The sequence below is a fragment of the Psittacula echo genome (genome assembly GCF_963264785.1).
Source record: "Psittacula echo genome assembly, chromosome: 1".
NCBI classification, from domain to species: domain Eukaryota; kingdom Metazoa; phylum Chordata; class Aves; order Psittaciformes; family Psittacidae; genus Psittacula; species Psittacula echo.
The window spans coordinates 54,120,699-54,147,657 of NC_137735.1; the positions used below are offsets into that span (position 1 = coordinate 54,120,699).

The 26,959-nt window shown below is 48.3% G+C and overlaps 1 protein-coding gene across 1 annotated transcript; it reads right to left on the reverse strand.

Annotated features, from left to right (window-relative positions):
* Nucleotides 1-1,539: 1,539 nt before the first annotated feature.
* LOC308224047 (uncharacterized protein C4orf54) lies at nt 1,540-5,940 on the reverse strand (the record flags this gene model as incomplete). The annotated part of the gene is made up of 1 exon (XM_080623662.1): nt 1,540-5,940. One exon carries the CDS (start codon nt 5,938-5,940, stop codon nt 1,540-1,542), a length of 4,401 nt encoding a protein of 1,466 aa, XP_080479788.1.
* Nucleotides 5,941-26,959: the final 21,019 nt, after the last annotated feature.

Genomic DNA, 26,959 nt, shown 5'->3' on the forward strand with positions numbered 1-26,959 from the left:
TAAAGTATCTAAAAGCAGAGGTGTATAAATCACTTCAGCAAGGTTTCATTCAACAAATAATTTACTATGCAATAGTAGATGAAGCAAACTGAAAGAACTACAGAAGCAAAAAAATTGTTAACTGAAACACTGGAAGAAAGAATTTACCCTTAAGCATGCAACTGAAAAAAAATGAGTGCAAACTGGTGACTAACCCAAACCTTCAACTGTTACTGCTGTTGTGTCTTGATATACACCAAGAACAAACTGAATGAGTCTTCGGTAAGCCACAAAAGACTTTGGGAGCTCTGCCCAGTACTGCACTCAATAAAGATGAGCTGTATGTTTTAAAGCAAGAGACTACAAGAAATCTGGAGAGGGAATTTTTAAGGGGCATTTAGTGATAGAACAAGGGGAAATAGCTTTAAACTGAAAAAGGAGAGATTCAGGTTAGATATTAGGAAGAAGTTATTTACTGTGAGGGTGGTGAGGCACTAAAACAGGCTGCCCAGAGAAGCTGGTCTAGTAGAAGGTGTGCCTGCCCATGGCAGGGGGTTGGAGCTGGATGAGCTTTAAGGTCCTTTCCAGCCCAAATCAGTCTGTGATTCTACCATTCTATCACTCAGGCTAAAGGAGCAGTGACACCTGAAGGCGCTTTCTTAACATTTCACGTATTTGAAAAAGAAATATCGTATCATTGTTCCTTAGTTATTTTGTGCAAGACATCACACGCTTGGTTTTGACGTGTGCTGTACTCCCAGTCCCACGCCCTATCCCTTGCTCCAGACCAGGCAGTCAATGCCTCACACGCACATCCTCCAGTCTGGAGGCTGGCCCTGGGTTACAGGCCTGGGTTTTACAGCCCTGGTAATCAGACACTGGCAGTGCTGAGTCAGGCCAAGCTTGGAGTAGCTGTATGAAATCCTGATTTGCAGTGAAGGCAGCCGTAGGTGCCCCTGTCCCCACCAGCAGTCCCACAGCACTGGGAGAGCATACCAGGGTCCACTACGTATCCCGCTCCCTCATCCCACTAACAAGGAGGACGCAAAATAAGGGTTTGGCTCCATCAGACCCATCTCTCACTCTTCCCAAGGATGGGGAGAAACAGAGGCTCAGGGCAGAGATGAGTGTTTGCCTTTCCATGGGAAGAAGAGAGGAGTGAGAAAGGGGATGCGCTGCCAAGGTGGAGGGGCTGTTTCATGGCTTGAAAGTGGGTCCAGAGGATGTGCCTAACCTCACTCTCCTGCCCAGGAGCAAGGGGATGCCACTGAGTTAGGGCCCCCCAGCCATGGGGCTGCGTAAACACAGGCTTCTAACTGAAACTGCCTCCAGTATCCTGCTCCAAGGAATACCCAACTGCACTGACAGGCATGTGCAACCTTTGTGTTTCTGTCCTATGGCTGTATTTTAGCCCTGGTGAGGGATCCCTGTGGACCTCAGGCACATTACTTACACCGCGGGATGAGAAGCTGTGGCACAGCTCTCATTTGGCAGTTAACCTGTTCAACCCTTAAGCATCACTGGCGCTGCTAACGGCCTGCCCCCACTCACCCGCGCTCTTCACCGGTGCTCCACCACAAAGCGCATGGTGGTGCCGTCGAAGGAGGGCGGCGCGACGATCCGCGGGCCGGTGGCTGGTGCTGTGATGCTGATGACCGGCTTCGCCTCGGCTGCCCCGCGCTGTGGCGGCGGCGGGCCCTTGCCGGTAGCCACGTAGTAGGGACTCTCGGTGAAAGCGGCCTCTGCCACTGCCGGGCTGCCGGACTCTGCCGGGGCGCTGGCATCGCTGCCCGAGTGGGAGAGCGGGCGCTGCAGGGCACCGGCAGGCAGCACGGCGGCGGCGGGCAGGAGGCCGGGGTACAGCATGTACGTGGCGCCGTAGGCCCCGGCGTTGAGGGCCAGGGGAGAGAGGGGCAGAGGGACGGGGGCAACGGCCGGCTGCTGGGGCACCGGCACCTCCACGTACTGCCCGGTCTCGGGGTCGAAGAGGCGCCGCTTGAGGGGCTGCTGCACCGGCGTGTCCACCAGGTAGTACTGCCCGGTGCTCACGTCCAGCAGCATCTTGCGCTGCGTCTGCGGGAAGGGCTCGGCCGCCGTGGCAGCGGTGGGCATGGAGGGCGAGAAGCAGAGCAACGGCGGCGGCGCGGCACCGGGTAGGGCGGCGAAGGGCAACGGCGGGCGGTAGAGGGCGGCGGCCGGACCCTCGGCGGGAGGCAGCGGGGCGGCGGCGGATCGCTCCTCGGCGGACGGGGGCCCGGGCAGGGTTCCGGGGCTGCCCGGGCGCTTGGCAGTGCCGAAAGGCTGCAGGCTGCATAGCGCGGCCGCCGTCGCTGTCGCCGACACCGGGCTGGGGCGGATGCCGCCGTTAGCCCCAGACACCGGCACGGCGGGAGGGGGGGACCCGGGCTCGGCTGCCGCCTTCAGCGGCAGGGCTAGGTAGTTCCCGCAGTCGGGGCCGCGCTCGGCATCGCCGCCGCCCGCAGGAAGCCGGGAGGAGCGCGGCGCCGCCTGGCCCCGCAGGCCGCCTTCGGAGGGGGGCTTGCTCGGCGCGGGGGCTCCGGATCCTCCGGCTCCGCGGAGGGTGAGGAGGGCGCGGGGGACCCCGGGGGGTTCAGCGCGGGGGGCCTGCGGGCCGCGCTGCCGCTGCCGGGCCAGGCTCTCGAAGGCGGCCGCCTTGGCCGAGACCTTGTCGGCGTTGGTGTTGAAGGGGCGGCGGGGCAGCCGCTCGCTGACGGACCCCTTGCCGGGCGGTTCCTCTGGCTTATCCGCCGCCGGCGGTGGGGGCGGAGCGGCGGCAGCGGAGGCTGGAGGGGTGGGCCGGGGCGCGGCGTCCCGCTCCTGGCTGGCAATGAGGGAGAGGACGTGGCTGTCGGTGATGGGCAGAGGGTCGCTCTTGCGCTTCCACTCGCGTTTGTTGAAGCTGTAGAGCTCCTCCATGCTCCGCACCGCCGCCGTCAGCTTCTCCAGCGCGTTTTGTACCGGCGCCGCCTTGCTCTCCTCCCGCGGGTCCTCCTCCGGCCCCCGACCCCTCTCGGCGGGCGGCTGCGGTGGCTGGTGCCGCCAAGGCGCGGAGGATTTGGAGACGATCTTCAGCACGGCCGGCTGGCGGGGGTCGCTCTTGTTGGGGGCGATGGTGGCCACCGGCAGCCTCCCCGAGGTGCGGTGCACGAGGACGGTGCCCTCCGGGGGGCAGGCCGGCGCCCTTCCCGCCGCCTTGGGCCCCGCCTCTGTGGGCTTGGTGCTGGCGTGGCCGACTGTCTGGCAGGTGATGACCACGGGGGAGAGGGACCTGGGGACGCCGGCGATGACCAGCTGCTGCCGGGGCTTCTGCTCTGGGCCGCCCTGGTCCGAGGCGACGCTACCCTTGTCGCTGCTGTTATCCCCTGAGTCGTAGTTGTAGGAGCTTTTGATGAGCTTCCGCACGTCCCGCACCTGGTGGAGGGGCCCCTGGGCTCTATTCTTGCCGTCCCGCACATCGCGCACCGTGAACTGAGGCACCTTGTCTGAGCCATCGCCGGGCTTGGGCAGCCTGAGCTGCTGGCTCCGGCCCTCCTCCGGCGGCCGGCCCGCGATCCGCGGCGTTAGCAGCTGGGCGATGCTGAAGCCGGCGTCCGGGGGCTGCTGCAGGCTGCCCAGGCTGATCTTGATCTCGGGAGCTCTGGGCTTGGCCGCGGGGGGGGAGGAGGCTGGGGCAGCGGAGCACTTGGTCGCCTGCTTGCCGGGCTCCTTTTCCCGTGGGGTGTGCTGGATGGCGGGGACGAACAGGCGGGACATCTTGGTGGACTTGCCGGCGGAGATCTCTCCCAAGTCGGCCCGCCAGTCGTGCCTGGACGACAGCTTCAGCTTGCCGACGGGCGCTCTCTCCTCTTTCTTTTCCGCCTCCCGCTCCTTCCAGGACCTGAAGGCGCTGTTCTGGCTGCGGAGGAAGGTGGCCTTGATGGCCTCGGAGGCGCTGCGCTTCACCTCGCACAGCTCCTCCGTCAGCGCCCGGTCCAGGCTGCGGTTCCCCTCCCGGGGCGTCGACGCCTTGGAAGCCGGTGACCGGCCGCCGCCGCCATCGCCCGTCTCCTCCGCCGTCGCGGCGGTGCAGTCCGAGCCGCCCTCCGAGTGCCGGGAGCTCTGCCGCTGCACACCGCCCTCCCGCTGCCGCTCCCGCCCGCCGCCGGCGGGCTCCGACTCCCGTCCGGCGCCCGGCCCGGTGTAGGAGGTGTCGGTGATCTCGCCCCGCTCCATCTTGAACTCGTGCTCCAGCTGCATCTTCTTGGAGATGACGTTTTTGAGGAGGCTGGAAGCGAACTTGGACTTCTTGATGGGTCCCCCCACGCTGCACTCCGCCGCCGGTGGCTCCCCGCCTCCCGCCTCTGGGGTCGGCCCGGCCTCGGAGGCATGGCCGAGGTCCAGCAGGGTCACCACCCGGGAGCCTGCCCTCAGCCGCCGCGGTGACTCGACGTGGGCGATCTCCCCATCGAGCTTGCTGACCACGAACTCGAGGGCTTTGGTCTGTGAACGGCCGGAGCGCAGGAGGCTGGGCTCGGCTCTCTGCCCCAGGCTGCCGCACTTGAGGTCCAGGTAGGTGGACCAGCGGTTGATGCCCAGGGCATTGTCGGGAAGAGAGGCAGAGGAGGCGCGGGAGCTGGGGCGCAGGGTGTCGAAGTAGGGATAAGCCAGGCTGCGGAAAGCCCTGGCCGTCAGGTTTCGCACTTCTTTGTCGGCATCGTCCAGCTCGCTGACGGCGCTGGAGGCGCCGCTGGAGTGCTCTCCGGCCCGGGTGGCTCCGCACCGCGGCAGCAGCCGCGCCGGTACCGCGATGAACTTTTTCGCGGGGTCCCGGGCCGCGTTCGGTTTTAAACTCGCATCGCGATCAGGAGCCGTGGGGACACGGAGGCTCATGTCGCCTTCATGCTTGGCAGCGTAAATAGTGTTTTGCTTTCCGCGCACGTTGCTAGACTCATTTATAGCCCGGGAAGCGGCTTTGATTGATAGGAGAAGCTGGGCGGCCGGGCTCCCACCGGGGCGGCCGGACTGCTTGGACCGGCTTTCCTCCGGGCTGACGCGCTTATCCCCGCCGGGGGTGTCGTTTTCGGAGGTAAGGCTGACGATCTCGGTGCTGCTGGTGTTGTCGATGCTGTCCGTCTGGTTGTTGGGCTCGCTGGTGGTCGTGCTGAGGTAGCAGCTATTCTCCTCCTCTTCCGTCGCCGTGTCCCCCGGGGTCTCGTCGCTCCCGAAAGAGGCGTAGTCCACGAAGGAGTAGATCACGTTATTGTCCTCGAAGTCCCAGCGGGCGGCCAGCCCCGCGTCGAAGTCCATGTCGTGGTCCACCTCGCTCAGCTGGATCTCCTGCGTGCTGATATAGTGCGCCTCGTCGCGGCTGCCACCGCTGCAGCCAGGGGGGATGCTAGGGGGGGCACCGGGGGGGACCGCCTTGCGCCCCACGTCCTCCTCCTCGCTTTCGTAGCCGAAGGAGGACGAGGAGGTTTTGCCCTCTGTCGAAACCGGTTCGCCCATTGCGCGAAAGTCGCCAGCCTTGGGCACCGGAGAAGGACAGGAGGACGAGGAGGATTCCGGGCAGACTCCCGCCTCCGGCGGCCCGCAGCTCCCTGCCTCCCCTCCTGAGGCTGGGTCAGCGCCACAGCCCACCGCCGTCGCGCCCGGGGAAGGCGGGTGATCGCGCCCGCGGTCCGAGGATGCTGTCCCCGCGGCCCCAGCCTGCGACCGGCCGCTCTCCGAGCCGCCAACATCCCCTGTCCCGCCGGCTCCGCGTTCCGGTGCGCCGCCGGCCGTGGCCAGCGCGGAGGTCTGCCCGTTCTCCTCCGGCCTCCGCGGCGAGCAGCGGATCTCTACATACGCCGCCGCCTCCTCCTTTTGCTCCTCGGTGGCGGCCTTTGGGCTCTGGCCCGGTCCTGCCGCCGCGCCCTCGGGGCCCGCTCGGGGGCCAGCGGGCGACCGGCCGGCCGCGTCCATGCCGGAGCCGTCGGGGCGCGGCAGTGGCCCGAGGGGCGGGCAGGCACGTGCCGGGGGGCGGTGGGCCGCCCGCCCCCTGCCCTGCCCACCCCCCGCTCCCGTCCTCTGCCGGGCCCGGCCGGGCATCACCGCCGGGGGGCGGAGGGGCCGGGCCGGGCTCGGGCCCCCCCTCGCACCCGCGGGACAGCGCAGGCCCGCTTGGCCACCGGGAGGAGGAGACCGATCGGCCTGCGCGATCTTGGGACCGGCTCGGGCCGCTCCGGGTTTTTCCGAGGTGAGCGCAGCTTGGCCTGTCCCGGTCGCGGACTGTCCATAGAGCCGGCGTCATTGAACGTCCTGTTTTAAACATCTGTGTTTGTCGGAATGAAGGCGCCCGGACATCCCTTGGAGGGGAGAGCCGCCCTGCCTGCAGAGATGCTGCTGGCCGGCTCCTGGAAGAGGCAGCTCGCGGGGCACTAGGCTTGCCTACACCAAATGCACCCTCGTCCCACACACAGCAGTCACTAAACAACTTTTCTTTTTCCTCAAACTACCTCCTGCACCTCGTGTCCCAGCTTGCAAGAGGTGTGTTGCAGAGGGGCACCCCGTGGACGCAGCGATCCAGAGTCCCTGGACAGGGGATCTAAGATGTTTTTTCCCAGGAAGCTCCAGTTTAGACATAACCAGCACCTGAGACCTATTAACAGGCATTTCTATGGCACGCCTGACCTTTGGTGACTGAGGCCTTTACTGAGTGGTGCCCAAGATGACATACCAAAAATCACTCCAGAGCCATGGAAGGAAAAGGCAAGCTGCTAAACACCGAGGAGGAGAAATAGATAAAAGTGAGCAGCATTGTGGAGCAGCCCTCAGCTGTACAGTGCAGATTACAGCCTAAAGTTACAACTTAAACAAATAAGCACCTGCACACTTGGGTGAGCAAGCTGGGGCTTGGGCTGGTAACATCAGACATTAGGTAGGGTAGAGCTATGGAAACTCCCAGACCAAGTACCAGGATCTGTGTCCCTACAGCTGCATGCACTGTCATGAGTGGCATAGTGTGCTGCTCTGCTAGGGATGCTGCAGGGATGCAGGGACCAAGAGGTGGAGCAGGCACTATCCCAGACCTCTCCGCAGTGCCTTCCACTTTAAAACAAGGGCTTCCCAGTGCCCCCAGCTCCTCATGCCACCCCGTAGACAGGCTACTTTGCTGCCACCCCCCTCCATGGGGTTGCAGTGTTCCTGCTGCCTCCAGGAAAAGTGGCCTCCCTCCTTTACTGTGCCCAAGCAGTGGGCTGTGAGGGTCCTGCACCAATGGTGGGTTTTGTGTCTTGTTTCAGTAAGGGTCTGTGCTGCCTGGCAGAGAACAAGTGAGGTGGTTTGAGCTCTTAGTACTCTACATAGACACATGGTAGTTTCTTAGGCTGCAGACTGACAGCATGGGAACTACTGCTGAAGCACCAGGTGACATTTTAACAGAAAGACTCAGAGGGTCTGGAGTGAGTGGGGTCATGTGTGGTGAAGCTCTCCCCATGCAACAGGGATAACTGGTTCCCATCCCTGCTGAGGCTGTCCTGCCATCAGTGTGCTTTTAATGAGAAGCTGGACACCAGCTCTCAGGAGTGCTAGGCTTACCCAGCCTTAATCTTTCCTCAGCCCAGGTTCACATAGCTTCAGCTTCCCTTGTACACACAACAACTCTGTGGTCCTCCACAGAGCTGTGGTAAACGGCACCAACATTCCCTAAGTACAACTTCACCAGCTTTGTGTCCCCTCCGCACGCATTTTAGACTTCCTCCCATGTCCCAAGCAGCCATAAAGAAAACATGACTTAACTAGAGACAGTATTTTAGCATCTTATTAAAGAGGCATCTTGGTTTTAACTGGCAGTGGGACAGGAGTAGGTCCTCAAATACAGTCCTTTCCAAATGCTTGGGATGCAGAGGGATACTAGGTTTTAAACCCTGATCATTTATTGCACTTGGGTGTGTGCCCTGCCTCCTGCTCTGCCTCTCTTCTACTGGATGCCTCCTCTCAAACAAGATTGCCATCTCACATTCTCACTGCCCTCACCCTCTGATCCCCCAGACCAGGGTCTTGGGTGTCATTCTCCCCCACCTTACTCTTTTTTCTAGTATTTGGTTTTCCTGCATCAAAAATACACAATAAATCAGATCTTTGCTCCCAAAACCTGTTGTTGTTGTTGTGGGTTGTTTTGTTTTGTTTTGTTTTTTTGAGTTATAATGGTTGTTCATATACTCCTGCTGAGATCCCCACCAAAATGGGCATCAAAACTTGACTCTTTATTTATCTATTTACACAGTCTACTTTCCAGCTATGATCCAGAGATGTTTTTGCTGCTATTTTCCTTTGGTGATATTTTGAACTGAATCTACTCAGTCTTACAACACCAGGTAATGATTCTCACAACTGAGGCTGAGAGCATAATGGAGCACTCATACATGTACGTTTATAACTTATCTGTGTCTCCACCACAGGGAATTTACGCCCTTGATGACAAAAATACATACATAAAAACAACACCTGTTCTTCTCCACTTTCAGTTATAGCTAGTCCTGGAAGTCTGCGTGCCTTAGCCACTTGGATCAGTGTATTTCCCATGGCACTAAGAGGTTGATACAGTGTACAGAGCTACCCAAATCCTAATGCCCTTTGAAAAAAGTGAATCTGTAACATCCAGATTAAGTGCCCTAATCACTGTATGTGTGTTAGAGGAAGGGAAAAAAAAAAAAAGAGAAAAATTTCCTCCTCTTTTTTAATCAGAAATTTCTGCACTGATGTGGTGGTGCCAGTCCCTCAGAGATGCTTTGCTGTGAGTCTGGCCTTGAGCAAAGTGTAAAATTCCATGGGGGTTTAGGCTTAATTCCTTCTCCTCAGCCTTTCCTCTTAGCTACCTTGGTGTCAGCTTTTGTAGAGCCTGTTTTTGAGGTGCCTTAATAACTGCCATTCATCATATTCAAAGCTTGGGGACATGGATTGAACACAGGGACTGCGCTCCCAGGACTGCTCCCCTCTAGGGCTGCCTTACAAAAGATCAAAGTTGTTCAACAGCTTTGCAAAGCTGGGGATGGTTTTTTTTTGTTTGCAAGTGTTTCTATATCTCTTACTTGCCAGAGAAGCCCTACAGCAAGCAAAAGTAAAGTGATAGACCCATTTGCTCCCAGTACATGGGGAAACCATGGCTCCATCACACCTTCTCACAAACATCAATTTCTTGCTGTGCACTGGCAAGACATTGTAATTGATTAATAATCAGGTCAATGTTTTTTTACTTAATAATATTGGATATCAGTAAATAGTGTCATCCTTATGATTCTAGCAATACCCAATTGAAGTGTTCATTAATGCCAATTAGTCTTGCGTGTTTTCCACCTCAAAAACTCTCTCATTTACTAAAGCTACCAATGTCTAAGATTTTGCATCCAAATCTGTCTTGAAGTGTTACTGAAGCTGTCCTGACAACCACAGAAAACCTCTATAGGTAATGCCTCTCATAATGTAATAGGTGCTCTACTTTTGAGCTCTTACTGTTAAAAATAACCACACATACTGTTTAGCTGCATTCTGCCCTTTGTTGATATGAGGTTATATTAGACAGGTAAAGATGATGGGCTGAATTACCTATGCACCTTAAAATACATCACTCTTGGAGTAGCAGGGAGGTGGGATTTAAAAGAGATTTGAGAAGAGGCATTTAAAAGCAGAATAAGGACATTAAGAATGTTAGGGAGACTGTAACTATACTCTGCATAGGACACCATGCAGAAGAAGGCATAGGGTTTTTTCCTTTAACTGGCACATGGACAGAAAAGTGAACAGCTGGTGAAGGAATAGCAGGAGGGGAAGGATTTAGCTGAGCTTTCACTGACTAGGGAAAAGGAAAATATTAATCTGTTTAACATAAAGAAACTTCAATACTGTGTTACACAGTTCTTACACCACCGAGTCACATTTTTTAAAAACTGGAGTAGGAATAAAAATATCTCAAAGAACTTCACAAAATCAGGCCAATACAGAAGGAAAATCAAAACAGCATTTGCAGAGAGAAGACAGACACAGTTCGAGTAACTCAGACGGCCTGCTGGAAAGGCAGATTATGCTTCTTGCATGGGAAGAAATGATGGCTTTTGCAAAAAATATGGAAACAGCAGAAGGATTCTGCTGCATCTGTGCACACAGCAAAAGGCTTTGTTTTGCTGCAGGTTCAAAGAGATGAAGAATGATACAGTTACAGCAGCACCCTTGTTTGCCTTGTTTGCCTTCAGGACTAGTACCTGAAAAGGAGCAAAAGCCCCTTTGGGAAAAGGAGAAGGGAACTTGTGGTTTAACAATGAACAGTGAAGCCTAGCACACATTATAAATCTCTGAGTGCTACCAGATATATTAAAAAGAAATACAATACCCACACGTATGTGTTGGTATGGAAGCTTTCTAACAAACCCAAGTAGAAATAAAATGAGAATTTTTTTGTAGTTTGCACTAAAATGGTATCTCTTCTGGGCCTGGGTAACAGAGTGCTACGTAAAATCCAACACCTGGATTTAAGTGTCGATCCCTTCTTGTACAAAGACTACACCAGCCAAGAGAATCTTTCCTTTTCCACCCTGAGCCTGTTGGAGAGATTGAGGGGCTCAGTCACTCAAATTCACACCATATGTGGTTCCTTCCTGGCAGACCTCTCCCTTTTAGAAAAAGTCAGACCTTTCAAAGGAAACAAACTCTGGAGCTGGGTGGATTTCAAGACCCTAACCTGAGTGCTTGAGCTTGCAGGATTCAAAGGCCTTGGCAAGGCCTTCCAAATGGAAGGCCACTTTTCCTTCTAGGATGAGACAGGATTGTGTTCTGGATGTTGCCTTATGCTCTGCAGTGAGCTTCCATATAACTGAGCCCCTGTGAGAATTGGTGCCTGAAGTGCTTGTTAAACAGCAAAACCCCCTCTGTGTGGTGCTCTCTGGCCCTGGCTATGAGCAGCTCCCAATGGATGCCTTACAAGGTCTGCAGAAGATGCATATATTTTTAAAACAGATCCTCCCCTCTACTACCCACCCTTCTCTTGCAGAAGAAATCCCCAAAATCTCATGCCAAAACAAACAGGTAGGAACATAATCCCAGAACAAGCTTTGATTTCTTTGGTACTTTTCAGTCGCGCTGCAAATACAGTCTAAATATCAGTTCATGTATTTATGTGGGGAGTCTGCTGCTCGGATGAAATAAATACTTGCTGAATTTTGCATATGTCAGGTTAAAAAGTGTCTAAAATGTCACCGATACAAGAGAATATTCTGGTGGCTGTTACACATAGACAGCAATAGCACATGCAAACTGTGGGAACATGTTGAATAAGAGTATTTATAAGCACTTTATTGCCTTCATGAACATCCTGACAGATGCCTGTCCAACCTGTCCAGACAAATTTCTGCTTGCAGACACTTCAGGGTTTCCTCAGACCATCTCCCCTTGTTTATCCACATACCATCAGAAAGATGATCCTTAGGTCTATCTGACTCATCCTTGCTGTAAAGCCACTATTTCTGCCATGGATGGAAGAAGAGATGATTCCCACTCTCTGCTGAAGCTTTCTGCATAACTAAGGGTGACCAGTGTGTTTCCTTCACTCTCCATCTTTTCACTAGGCCTAACAACCCTAATTCACTTAACTCCCTCTACCCGTGGGATGTACCTGCGAGCTATCTCATCGCTGCTCTTTGGACTTCAATTTGTACATTTGTATGTGCAGTGCAAAGAAGTGGCCACAAGATGCAACATGGAGCTTCACCCCTGATGAGAAGAGGGAAGGGATGACTTTGTGTCCTGCTCACACAGCCCTGAGTAACATCTGCCATTTTCATCCTCCAGTTACTAATGAAAATACTGAACAAACTCAACTGTGCTGACCCCCATAAACTCACTATTAATACAAATGATGCAGTATTTCTAACTGACTGTCAAGCATGATCCAAGTTCAGTCACGATTTATATAATTTCTCACCTCATAATTTCACCTGCACAGCACTTCCCTAGCTGGTGAAAGAACAGTATTGCACCATACCAAAGCCAAATGCCATTTCTGCTCTCTCTGCAAAGCCCATTGCTCTATTTTAGAAGCAAGTTAGAGGGACTCATCTAGAACAAGCCCTGTCAAACTCATGTTAGCTGTTATTAATCTGCTTGCTGTCTTTCAAGGGCCTACAGATTGCATGCTTATGCCAGTTTTTCTCCAGGAACTGAAGTTTCACTGACTGATCTCAACTTTGCTACTCCTTTCCCCAGGTCTCCTGAGGTCTCTGTTCCACAGGACCACCTCTCCCAGGTCACTGGATCTGCTCAAGTCTGCCATCACGGGCCTGCCTTTGGAAATGAACTTTCTGCTGTGACCCTATTCTTTGTACAGTATTATCAGGTAACATGAGAACTACACATGTATCTGATTATTTGAACTGTGGAAACGATTGCCACAAAACTCGAAACCATGACCTTTCCTTGAGGTGTTATCAGCCAAGCTGGTGGGGGGACAAGAGAGCTGATTTATGACCTTTCGTTAAAATTACCCAAAACTGATTATTTATAGAGGTAGACTTGAGCTGAAAGGTTCAGGCTCAAAACCTGTCTTCTTCATGGTTCATGGTGTTTGTGTTTGGACATTGGAAAACAAGGAATGATCTCTCAAAGCAATGTGAATGTAACAGGGTTATATTTGAGGGTTTTTTTTATATTTTAAATTACATCATATAATTTATAGTCAATATTTCTCTCATTCTCTCTCATTCTCATAGCTTATTAGTTTATTATTCCTATTGCTAGATTTTACTAAATCTACTTTTATTACTTTAACCTTTTTTTTTTTTTTTTTTTTTTTTTTAAAAATCTATTTTTAACTGGCCAGGGGCCATCACATGAAAATATAAAGTGGTACCAACCACTGTTTTTCACTTACCTTAGAATTAGGAATGGGAACAGCCAGGCTGGATTTTATATTGGATAATACTATCCCTTTATGCAATCAGCTTCTTTGCAGAGGGGTTTTGAATTCTGGCAACAATTTGTTGACATAGAAGAGCTCCAACAGATGAATGTGTGCCCAAGCAGTAAATGGTGAATCTGGTACTGTGAGACAGCAACATGCAATTGCCATGCTTTGGAGAGCAGCCAGAGTCGGATTGGGATTAATTTGCTTGCACTGTTCCATAAATAATGTTGGGAGGGCCATGTGAAAAGCGATCCTTCTTCGTTATGCACACCTCCCTGCCACGGGGTCTATCTTTGGTCACCGAGCTGAAGTTCGTGTAGCAAGCGTCTTGGGGGTATTTCTCACCGGGCTTACAGTAAAAGCCAGCTAAAGTGCCTCCCACCACCTGGCAATGAAAAGGAGGATCAAGCAGCCCTCAGAGCGAAGCCTCTCTCGGGATGGAGTTGCTATATATAGGGGAGCTCAATAAACACCATTATGAACCGCATGCGATCCTCCTGCCTGGAATTAAGGTCACATACATACTTTTGTATATGTTTCTCCACTGGCTTGCTTAGCTTACAAATTAAAGAACCACAGGTGAGAAGCTGGCTATGTAATGAGGAGTTATAAATCCAACCAGCTCCCATCTGACAAACCCCTTCAGTCAATACACAAGGCAACTGCAGGGGAAAGTAAGAATGAGATTTTTAAACCCAGGTGTAAAATGCATTGTAAAGGTCAGATTTATAAGGAGACCATCCCAAAACGCTAATGATGTGACAGTTTTATGAGGCTGGAAAATGATAGCTTGGCTGAAGCTGAGTAATACTAGAGCAAGGGATTTACTTAAATTGGACTACTTTTTTTTTTTTTTAATTTTGTCCTTGATCCCACCAGATCTCACTGAGATGAGAACTCCTTGCTTGTGTAAGTAGCCCCACACACTCAGCTGAACAACTGAGGTAAGGAAAGGCTATTTATGTAATAGAGGCATTAGTATGTAATCTTATCTTCCCAAAGTTTTATGTAGTTTTCTCCAGTGTATAGTTGAAAGGTGTACACATTTTAATGTCTATACTTTGCAAAAACATATAGAAAACATCAAATATATCAATTATCATAGCCTCAGAAACAGAAATAGTAACAGTTGTTACACAAACTTCAACAGTTTTAACTTAGAGAAATAGCGTTTCTCTGTTGTAGTACAGGTAGACAACCTGTCCAGAAGATCTTATAGACAAATACGTAGTTTTAACAGAGATGCACACAAGCATAGCCTGCACAACCTTAGCTGTGTGCCCTGAGAATAGGCACTTGTATAACTCACCAGAGCAAAAGTACTTTTTCATTTGCAATGTAAAAATCTCATCTTAATACTTTCTTCAAAAAGCAGTGTCAACACCCAGTCTGACTGGTTTTTTACTTTGTCCTAATGATTGTGCAATTAGTTAATTCACCCTCTAGGAGACTGTAAGTCCCTGGACACATTCTTCATCAACTGGGCAGTCCCTATGCTGAAGCATAATGCAATTTTCATTCAACTGCAATTTCAAGCTCTGACCTCAAAACATACACCATCTATCTATAGCTATACTACGTTTTTGCTTATATAGTTCCATGTTTCCCACCATTCTTTTAATCAGCAGTGACTTAGGAAAAATAGGATTATTTTAAACATAAAAACTGCCTATTCTCTTTTCTCCAAGCAGTCCAAGGTTCTCTGACGAGGTCTAGTATTTCCCTTTGCCACAGTATTTTGAAAACACAGGTGTGTTTCAGCACCTGGGAGCATGGGGTTTTGTAGGGCTTTCTGCACTGAGCACACAGGCCTGATCCTGTGAGGTGCTGAGTGCTTCCCAGGAAGCAATGAGCTCTCTGAAATCCCTGTGATTCAGATCCCTGAGCCAGGCAGACACTGACTATATCTCCCCCGACACCCTCCTGCGAGTCCTCCCATCTGCAGCATACACCAACCTCGTCCTCCAGTGTTGCCTTCATGGAGGTTCTCAGTTAATAAGTTGCACATCCCCGTAGTGAGGTAGGGTGAATCTGGGGCAACTACCGTCTGCTGTGGAGACCACTCTGCCAAAATGCTGATGTATTTCATAGAATCACAGAACGGTTTGGGTTGGAAGGGATGTTAAAGCTCATCTAGCTCCACACCCTCTGCCATGGTCAGGGACACCTTCCACTAGACCAGGCTGCTCAAAGCCCCATCCAACCTGGCCTTGAGCAATGCCAGGGATGAGGCAGCCACAGCTTCTGTGGGCAACTTGTGCCAGTGGCTCACCACCTTCATAGTGAAGAATTTCTTCCCAATATCTAACCTAAATCTTCCCTCTTTCAGTTTAAAGCCACTCCCTCTTCTCCTATGACTACATGCCCTTGTAAAAAGTATTTGTAGTCTTTCTGACCAGAGCACATTCACACATAGCTCCTCAGTAGAGGTCTGGTGTCGAAACCACTGGGGTGATAGGCTCCCTGTACAGCCCAGCTGGATGCTACAGGGTGTTTCCCTCCTCTCAGCCCCAGAGCCCCTGACAAATCAACCCCATGGGGCAATGCTCTTCCTCCAAACCAGCCTCTTCTGCTCAGAGGCTTTTGCAGTTGCCAAGCAGCTTCCTATCCCTCCACTTGCACTGGAACACTATTGCTGGAAATCATGCAACTGAGCATGGATTGTCTTCTGCTTTGAGCAAGTCTCAAGGTTGAGAGAAATGAGAAGGGAAGACATCCCCTCTTGTCTATGAATGGTTTCCAGGCCTCCACACGAATCAAGATTGAGAAAATGAAACAACTCCCACCTCTGCTTCAGAAAACTTAAACACTAACAATTCTTTCTCCTCCTCTTTTTCCAACTTAAACTATTTGCTAAATTCAACCCGAATTAACAAATAGGTCTGAAATGTACAGTAAATAAGTGACCAGCTGTGAGTTCTATTTGACCACACTCCAGTAATTGTTTGCTTTCCTGTACTATTAGTAGAAGCCTAGCTGACAAAAGTTTGCTATGCAGTGACACAAGTAACAACTGTATTAGCTTGTGGCTGCAGAGTAGCACATGGAACAGAGATTCTTGAGCTAACTTTAAATTGGCTAGCTGGGATGCTGGCCATCTCTTCATCTGCAGAAGCAGAGAGGTTAAGTTGGGTTGGGATATCTCACCTTTAGGTATCGTTGTGTGAGCATTTTTTATCTCATCACCATGTCACTGTCCCCTCTGCAACAGTGAAGATCCTCAAGGGCAAAACGTGAGAATGTGCTCCCTGTCAGAGAGATTTTGGTTTAGCATTTGTGATATGAAAGTGATTAAAGATAATTTAAAAAAGAGAGCTTAGGTTTTTTTCACAAAAGTTGTTTCTCATCTCCTGCTTTATGCTTTAGAAGACTGTAAACTGGAACTTTATTTGGGCTTTATCTCTTTACAATTACTTCATATAATTGTTTCCTAACCCTGCCAGAACTAGGCAGAGATGGGGGAAAATGCTTCTAGAATAAGACTCTTTCCCAAATCTTAAAGAACAGAAAATGAAACCAAACTGAACAGGAACCTCTCCAACCCCCTAAATCCAAATAATCTGATGCAACACAAACAAGCAACATGTCCTAATTTTTGAGACTGAAAATACTCCACAGAGACTCCTTCTCTTCAGTGCCTTTCTGGCCAAATGTTGAGGTTCACTACTTTGTAATCATCCCACTTTGCACGAGGAACGTGGTTGAGCTGTTCAGACTAGGAGTGCAGACTCCTTGCATAGCCAGCAAAGGGAGAATTCAACCTACCTAAAGTCCCAGCTGCTCTGTCATTAGCCTACGTAATTAGCTTCTTATTTCAGATGAGTTGCCTTGGTGCATAAAGGCATGTAGCACAACTTCCCTATCTAGCCATAGCTTAACTGCCTTGCTTCCCACTTATGAGGAAAAGCAAATGGGGTTTCCAGAGGGACTGCTGCTCTGACTCTTAGGAAGTCAGAGAGGTCTCTGAGAGATGTTCTAGAATTCCACTGTTGGGTTTCAGTCTAAAGATCTGCCATATGGGTAGCTCCATGTGAACTGGGTCCATGTGGTCTTGCTGAGCCTGTGTGAAAGGAAAGCAAATGAAAATCAGCTTGTGCTTTGGGCTGGTTTTGTGCACGGTATCAAACCATTCAAGTGAGTTTGTATGGAAAAAGAGTAGTCACATATAAGCTTAGTGCCTGACACCTCAAACAGCAGTGCAATGATATATTTAGCTTGAATGAACTCATGAGCCCTGGTTCAAATGCATTCAACTAGTGCATGTTCATCTCCTTGCTGGAAAAAGATGAGTCCACAAAGGTCTTATTCTGGTACACCAGCAGTCCAAGCCATTTGACTTTCCATGCAGTAAGTCATATGAAATAAATATAAAGCAGGCAGAGAAGACAAAGTAACAAGTTTCTAGCACTGGATGATAAAAGGAAGCACAGGATGATCTTTTTGGACAAATCAACCTCCATACCTCCTCTTGGGAATATGTTGAAGAGGGTGGGCACTTAAAGTAAACTGGGCTGAAGTCAAGCACCATTTGACAATAAAGCCCAAGTTAACACATATCCTGTTTGGGCTACACAGTTGTTTTTAATGATAAGATACAGCAAAAAGCAGCTGCAGGGATATGATGGCAACCAGAGAAGAGCTGTGCAGCAATGGAGAGAGTATAGCCCATAGATCGAGCGAGCAGACCAGTGCCAATCTCTAATGTACACAGCCAGGCTCTCAAGTTACACCGTTTAGTCCATTGCCTACTGGGAGTGATAGAACTACTCACGTATGTTTAGGGGAAAGGCACGATTTATCAGATCCTAACCCAGAGGTTCATGTTCTCTCTCTTTACCTAGAAGAGATGGTCATCCAAGGTTACGGGAGAAGTGGCTGAGAGATCAGCATGCAAAAACTTTGATGGCAGCTGCCTTTGTCTGTTAGGCAGGCTTTTCCACCCCAGAGCAGATGGCTTTGAAGCTGGCACAAAAGCCAAATGGACAAGACATAGATACACATACAAAGGCTTTCTTGCCCCCATATGCATTAAAGCCCTCTGAAGACAAGTCACATCAGGCTTTTGTAGAGAGGTCTCTGGGTACAAGCATGGAGGAAGTTCATTACATTCTCATTTTTAACAAACTAGTTTGGTTCCCAAGCTTTGTTACTCAGAAAAGGATGGGTAGCTGAAAATTCAATACTCTCACAGTAAGCTGCTACAAGAGATGAAGACATGTTTGTCCTCTGTTACATGCTACACAGGTTTTATTTTCAGATATCATGTTTATTAATTTAAGTACTAGAAGTAGCAAACAAACACTTAGTAAGAACATATTAAAAATGCACCTGTGTTAAAAGAGCATCTCAAAAATGAAGACAATGGAAACTCAAGAAATAACTATTTCTTTTGTGCTTATCAGAGGATAATACAGTATATGACTTAAGTAAAATACTATGGCTTTGTTTTAGGGGGACCCGCTTCCATTAGCAATAAGGTAAGGTCAGCAGACCTATTAATATTCCTGATAATGCTTTATAATTTTTTGTGCAATTGTATAACCTTGCTGCTGTTCCTGTGCAGAGCCTTTCACCAGTTATGAGTATCAATACCCCCTAAGAGAATAAGGCTATCATTTCCTCACTGATCTGATAGCCTAACAGAATTTGGATTATCTAATCTTCTTTAATGTGAAGTGTTTTTCAGTACTTTATGGCTGTAACAGCTGGTCAGTGAGGCAGAACCAAAATGCAGACTTGTTACTAAAACTTAACATTTAAAATAACATACAGTTGGTTGTGTAGATAGACGTAAAAGAGAGAGAAGGCAATGTCCTGATAACAAGAAGTTTGACTGATATTTTTATTTGCAAAACTAAATAAATAAAACTAGGTCCTGGGCTCATATTTGAGCACTTAGCATTGATCGGGTGCCTCTAACATCAGCACAAGGCAAACCTTCTCCCATATTGACCAGAGGAGCAGCTGGCCTGTTGACTTCGCAGCATATCTCCAGATTTACACCAGCAAGAAATCTAAAGCTCACTCCACCTGCTGAACAACTTGCAGTGCTGCTCCAGCATTTTTACCAGGCACGAGATGGAGATTTCCTCCCAGCTGGACATTATCTGACCTCCCTAATGCAGAACAGGATTCCAAGTTTCCAAACAGAAGAGCACAGCAACATATCAGGGTAGATTTGTATCAATGAGGCAACATTTTAACAGCTCTATTCAGCCTAATTTTACATACAAAACACTACAGTAATAATCACAATCATCCCCTGTCAGCTGGACAGGACTCAAATACATTGCAGTAGAAGATAGGAAGGTGAAATGAGACATCCAGAATTTTTTGCCTTAGGAACCTAGTATCTTCCACTGATACTTTATTTATATTTTTGGTCACATTAATGCTGACATAAGCATTAATATGAGGATGCAATAGTTGCACTGGCTATTTATAGAGGCACTGTATAAAGATCAACAGATGCTTTCAGAACAGCCATGTACGATTGTCACTTGCAAAAATTTCCATTAGAGAAGATGACGCATTAGAAAAACCTATAATATGGAAACTCAAAAATAAAAGCCCTGAATTGTTGAGGTTTTCTAGAGGACTTAACAGTCATTACACTGCTTGCTGTTCTAGTCTAAGTGTTGCAGGCTGCTTTCGTCTTTGATCAATATTGATTTAAAACATGGAAATGTGGAAAAAGCAAGCCAAAGGTTGTGATGCTGTCAGTAATTCACAGCAACACCTCAGACAAGGTGTTGACTAGAGTAAAAGTTAATAATATTGCCAACCCAAACATTTAAAATTCAAAATTCACCAGATTTTTAAAAACAGTATAGAGAACTGTACTGGTTTGGAGTTTCCATTGGTCACTCTCAAATTCTACAATTAAATCACAGGTAATTTTGCAGTATAAGCTGACACTGAGAAATAACCCACATACTAAAACACAACACTGATTCTACTGCTGTCATGGCAAAGTTAAAACGCACCTGTGGGGTTTAGCTAAAATGCACAGTAGTAACTATAAAGTATCCCTTTCAAAATAAAGCACATTTTGGTGCGAGTCTGTCTGCAAAGTACTCCCAAGGCAAGATTCAGCTAAGTCAGTATAAAAGCATAATTATTGGTTTTAACTTGAAGTTGGGTTTATTTTACCCAGTCCTGTTTCATGCCTGTACAGGTGCTAAAGACATCTGCCTGATTTTTTTGTCTTTTTTTAACTTTACTGTCTAAGTAGTAAGTTATTTCAGAGTGCTTTAAACTGCAGGAGAAGTATATGCACCATGTTTGCACAAAAGCATATTTAGTACAGAGTGAGCAGGCATCAGGCATCTACAGGGTCAAGGCTTTTTCATAGTGACTGAGAACAGTGGGTGAAAATGAACATCATTATCACTGCTAATGAAGGATGAAAAGCTCAAGCTAGCCATGTGGCAGAGCCATCAGGAAGGATGTCAAAAATTGGCTAATATAATCTAGTAAGTGTGAAGTTGATGTGACCTTTCTATATGGAAAGTGAGCTCTCCATAGAGAGCACACACTCAGAGCTGCCAGATGGGAAGAAATATTTCTTGCAATACTGCATGCTGTAAACACATTTTAAATGAGCTAATGCTTAACTGCAGAGTTTTAGCAGTTCTCTGAGACAAAGCCAGTGTCTGCAGGGACCTTGCAGAGCCCCTTGCTAAATGGCAACAAGGGAGATGTGCCTGGAGGCACCTCAGGGGCAGATTGGCACCTGTGGAACAGAAGAGACATCTGTTGTGCCCATATTTCAGTAGCACTAATCCATGTCAGGAAGAGCAGGTTTGAAGCCCTCAGTGTTTAAGTCAATCATACTGAAATGCCGTGCACAAGAGGATCAGCGGCGGTAGACATCTAATCGAGGTCTAGATGGGTCACATTCATTCAAGGCAGAAGTGAGCTAAACCCTTGCCAGCCATGCCTTGCTGCTGTGGGTGGCAAAGGGGAAGAGAGACGAGTTGCAGCTGTCTTGTCTCAGAACAGGAGCACAGGGTGCACACACAGCTCTTGAGGCTGTGCTCCAGCTTTGAGCACATTTGAGACGCTCCAGCTTTGGACATAGGAACAGTGTGCATAATGAGAGGTACGCAAGGACACCCAGAACGTGCCCAGTCTGTGCAAGGCAGTGCAGGATGAGACCCCTCCTCCATCCTTACAGATACCTACGCCTGCCATACAGCCTGGCTGTACGACAGCACAGATCCCAGAGGCAAGGACTGTACCAGACTGTAACCACATGCATCTCAGCTGAGGAAGCTACCTCCAGCACAGTGCTTCAGTGCAGCGCCTATATTGCTTCTGACTCCAGAGCTAGCTTATCTGGTGTTAATTTCAGTATCTCAACACCCTACTCCCTTGCACAGCTGCTCTTCACTCCTAGAAAACCCTGAATTTACTGCAATGCAAACAGCCACAGACAGGCACACAAAGATGTGTTCACGCAGCTTTTCTCCCTACAGCCTAGGAAACCATGGCACATCATGACTTGCCTTCTGCCACCCTTCCTGAAGAATTCATAACACCAATATATTTCTTAATATGCCCTTTGTTGTTCATCAGGCCAGCCTAGCTGACCAAATGCTACTATCACTTTTAGTGCCTACTCTACAGTGTTGTTCATATCCAAGGGCATTCAGAAGTATCAAGTTTCTGCAGCTCTGAGGTAGGGCAATTTATGAGCCTTATAGCTCTGTGGTTGTAAATAATTTTTGAATATGGTGAAATGCATGCAGAAAGATTTAAAGATCAGATTATGGCTGCAAAGCCACTGGCAGATTAGGGAATAATATAACACATACAAGTCTTCTGAAAGTAACGGGACAGACCAGCTTTCACTATGTTTTTGATCAGAAAAACTTGTATGTCTGTGAACAGAAATATCCTTTCACTGCTCTTTTAGATCTTGGATGTGATCATGTTTCATTCACTTCCTTTACAGACCACAGGGTGGCAAAGATCGCTTGGTGCTTGGCTTGTGCACAGCGAGATGACAAGCTGGAAACCTGGGTCCTCAGCATGGAGATGGGTAGAGCCATGTGGAGCACCCACTGCCCTTGAGTGAACAGTAACCGCAGCCTCAGCAGCATGCACTCCATCGCTTGGATATGCAGATTATATTCCCTTCCCATGGGAGGGATGTAGGGTGAGGAACAAAACCAGGATTCAGATGCTCCAGCAGAAGATGGGCTTCCAGGTGGAGTCCATAAAAGGCCAGGTCTTCATGCATTCCAGGTCTCCAGCGCCTAACATGGACTGATGGGCTCAGGGCCCCGCTGATGATTCACACTGCAAATAAACCTCAGAAGGCAGCAGGTGCCGGCACTCGTCGGAGGACGAAGCACAATTGTTTTCTAGTGAACAGAGTAATTTGAAAAGTATTTGTGCCATCTTGCCAAAAACACAAACTGTGCTACGTTTATTTTTAGATGCAAATATCCCTCTGGGAGGAAACCACAACTGGTTATGTCACACATAAATCAGAGCTACCTGCTGATACTATCACAGAACTTACTACAGTGCTTTTTTAAATGGCTAGCTACCCAAATCAAAGGCTTTTAATTTACACCTCAAACTACCTGTTTTCTCTCAGGAAGCAAAATACTCATTGATATAGAGGTATTGGGCAGGCAAGAGAGAATATGGAGGAGCAGGGCTGCAGCCCTTTCTTCCTCAGCACATTTCTATTCCACACTTTTGACTCTCCTGACAGTAATTTGTGCTGTCTGCTAAAGCATTATTTTTATAATTTTATTTTATTTTTAATTTAAATTAATTTAATTTTATTTTATCTTATTTTTAACATTTCCTCTGTTGGGTAAATAACACTGTGCAGAAGGGAAAGGGATTGATGTGCTGGCCTCAGGGCTATCTAAGTATGTAACACAGGGGCTGTATTAGGGATTTAGGTGCGTGGATATTTGATCCTGCTGCAGCAGTTCTGAGTAGTTGCACAGCAAGCAGGTAGGCAAGCTCTCATTAACCTCTGTAGGGGATTAATCACTGGAGGGCCACAAAGGTCTGCACTGGACTTGTCCGAATTACAGCTGGTTGTTGCTCAGGTTTTGTGCAATCTGCTTGCAGCTTTCAACATGCTGAGCCCTCTTCTGCTCCAGCCACCAGGCTCCGACTCCTCCCTGCACTATTGTCTGCACTTAACCACTCCTGGATCCCACACAGCCCTGCCACTCTACACAAAAAGGCAACATGCTCCTTCAGGTATCATCATCCTCATCAGATTAATAGGATTCATGATGGAAAATGGAATACAAATCGTAAAAAAACCCCAAACATTTCCTACATCAGTCACAAAGCTTGCACTAGACAGCAAACACATGAGTCTTAGAAAAGGATGTTTGAATATATGCGTACACAAATAGAGAAGGGTTATGTTGAAAGAAAGCAGTTTCTGCAAGACTTCCTTCACTTGTTCTTGTGTTAGATGCTATGGATAGTAGTGGTTATCAGTGGTCTCACATTTCCTTTAAAAGGCAGTTTAACCCCCAGTTCTTTCCAAAAACAATCATATTCTTCACAGTGCAAGGTTCTGCAATTAAACTTTCATACTCCCACAAAAAAATAGCATTTTTCTGCATCCTCTGGACTATTTGGAAATCAGGGTTTGCAAATCCAGTGTGAACAAGCACTATTTAACTCATTAAGGCAGTATGCTGCTTGAATGCATAACTAATTTTGAATACACAACAAATTGAAAATATGCAAACCTGTGCATATCAGTGGATAACATTAGGGATTCAAAGTTCTGGTTTCACTCAAATGTTACTGAGGATTAAGAGTCAAGAGCTCTGATGTAATTTTGTCTTCTCATTCCTCCCAGTTTTTGTCATCATCATCCTTGTTTTTTATAGTACATAATGAGATAGTTACAATGCCATTACTGCACAGGCAAAAACTGGTTTGAAAAACCCATACAATGGCTCTTGATAGTTGCATAGATGTTAGGCAACATCCTTATGGATGGAAGTTTGACTAGATGATCACCAGAGACCCCTTCCAACTTTAATTTCCCTACAAATTTTAACGTGTACACTTATATGCCAACACTTAATATTACTCTTCTGTATACTATTTCATCCAAACAGAAATACCCTGACAGGGCAGACAGGCCTCAGAGGCTGACATTCCTCTGCTAGATCACCTCCTGTGCCTTGCCAGACCAAGCTCTGAGGAAAGGCCGTATGCTGCTCTGTAAATACCACACGAGCCACATCCTTGGGGAGCTCAGCAGTGGTGGCATCTGGGAAGGATGGATGCACAGACCTGGCAGCTATTGGATTGAAATGACCTACAGAGAGAGATGGTTCCTGCAAACACCAAGCCTTGCTTTCTCCTTGCAGGGCAAGTGCCTCAGCTGATGTGCTGCTGTGCATCATCACACCCAACCAGATGACATTCTCCATCATGAGTGGATGCTTGGGGTAGCGAGTGCCAAGCAGGGTGTCACCAGATTGCTTTACACCTCTTGTGCTCACCCTCCGCCTCCCTGACACCACAGCTGTCAGTGGCCTCCACACCGTGCTTCTGACAGAGCCCGAGTACCTCTGGATCCCTCACATTTCTGAAATCCTTTACCCTTTCTTTCCAGCCCATAAAACAACAGAGATAAGCCATTCTGCTGTGGTTATTGAGACGAGGTAAAAATGTTACCTCCTTTTTTAAAAATGAAGAGATTTATACTATTGTAAAACTGCGACTGAGCTGAAGTCTGTCTGATCCCAGCTCTTCCTGCTCTTTCTCTCCAAACATATGCTCCTTCTGGCAATACAACTCCAGAGAGCTTCAGGAGGAAAAACTGGGCTCTCTCTGTAGATGTCAACCTGTGCAACCTTTACTGGGGAGCAAGAGAAAGAGAGAGGCTCCTGCAAGCCCCACCAAGTGGCGGGAAGCAATGTGGAGAATCCCACACTGGCACCCGCTCACTGCTCTTTCCTGGACACCCTTTTGAAATGCCTGTCAGGTAGTTTCTCCTAAGAAAATTTATGTGCAAGAGCAAGAGAGTAATACATTTCCCCCTCCTCAGCAAAGCTGGTGCTTGAACTGGTTTTGATGAATGACTTATGGTGGCTGGACTGGAAAGGTACGCTTTATCGTGCCTTCAGGGAGAAGGTAGGGACACAGCCTGGTGCAAACAGGGCAGTTCAACCTCCATTGGAAAGGCAAACCAGAAGTCTCTGGCTAATTCCCAAGACACAGAGGTAACCCTCTGAACCTCTCATTGTTTCAAGAGGCCAGAATGAGGCAAGGATGCTGTGATATGACAGCTGCACAAAGAGCACAACTGCTAGCTGAAATCCTGTCTGTGTTTCTCTCTTCATTAAAACATACAACAAAAAAAACCCTAGACTAGGTGATGAGAAAAACTAGGCAACTATAGCAGTCAGACAAAGCCCTGCCAAGAAGGACAATTCCCTTTTTCCACTCCTCTTTTTGCTGTCTTCAGGGATCATGTGCTAAAACCAGCTGCAGAAATTTAAATCTGGTCTTTAAATTTAGGTGAGAAGCCAACTGTATTGGCTCATCTGGAGAGCTGCAAAGCTATCCCAAGTGGAAGGGAGGGGGTTCAGAGCAATTGCTTAGTACATGAGCCTTCATGTAGCACCTCAATGAGTTTCAGGACTCTTTCATGCCCTTCACAGAAATTACAAACTGTTATTGCTACCTCTACTTTCTGTCCACTCCATTTAGATGTATTTTATTCCATAGAATGACATTAAAATGATATTCAGGATTACTCAAAAAATCTGTGCATTTGTGCATACAGTATTTGCCTTTTTGATTAATGTCTCCCCAAAGGAACTCAGAGAACAGAAATGAAAATACCATTTTCCAGCTTGCCCCCTCAGATGCTTCAGTGCAAAACCAAATGGACGATTTACTCCTGCAGTTTTGCATTTGGCTTCATAACAGAAGAAACAGAAAAAATTTTAGCTTTTTCAACAAATAATCAGCTTCACTAAAAATAGCCTCTGTTCCTTTCTTGAACTCAACTAAATTAACAGAACCAACCAACCAATTCGGTGATGTTGGAGGAGAAAGCATCAGACTTTTAGTTGATAAAAGACGAATCAATCTCCTGAATTCTCATATTTGACAGCTCTGATGTTGAAACTTTTCCCCAGAATAAAACCAGTGTTTTATTCACCTCTCTTGGGGACGCTTCTGGAGATGTAAAGCAGAACTGTGTTATTACTTCTCCTCCTAACTCTGTTATAAGTTTTACACATTTTCCCATGTAGAGACTCCTAAAGTAGCCACCCCCCTCCAAAAAAAAAAAAAAAAAGAGTATTTTGAAAAAGCTATTCCAAGTAGCACACATATATCATAATGGAAAAAGATGCTGGGTTGTTTGGGTTTTTTTCTGGAAAGTAAACCAAATTGAGAACCTCAGCACACATGCAGTGTCCACCTTACTTGCTTAAACTTTCCTGTGATTCCAATCTCTCCATACCCTGAACCTGCCAAGTGTGAAAAACAGTGGCCAGGCAGCCAAAAGCAAGGTACCTTCTGCTTATCACCCTACCCTGCCGATCACTCCTCCTGCAGCCTGTGATGTCCCTCCTGGGCTGACTGCAGCTGGTTTCCTTGCTCAACCCCAGGCACGCACTTGCGAAAACAGAGGAAGATGAAGCAGGACTGCCTCAAGTCTGCATTCTGCACCACCTAGAGGGGAGCCAGTTTTAGCCCCAAAAACTAAATAGCTGTGTTAGCATCTCTGTACTCTCATGCAGTGCAAAGATGCTATAGGAGGAGCAAGCCTCACAGTTTGTGTCTACCATGGCATGGTTCAAAATGATGCTGTCACTAAGTTCAGTGATAGAAGAAGTCAATGGTGTCAGAAAGCAGCCCCAAACCCTCCCTTCCACCACAGAAACCCATTGCTACATGTATTTGTACCATACTCAGACCTCTCAATGACAAGACTGATATATAGCTGTCTAGCAGTATTTATACCACAGCGACCACTGCAGTATCTGAGGAGTGCAGTATAAATACAGACTGAGCGATGGCCAGGGA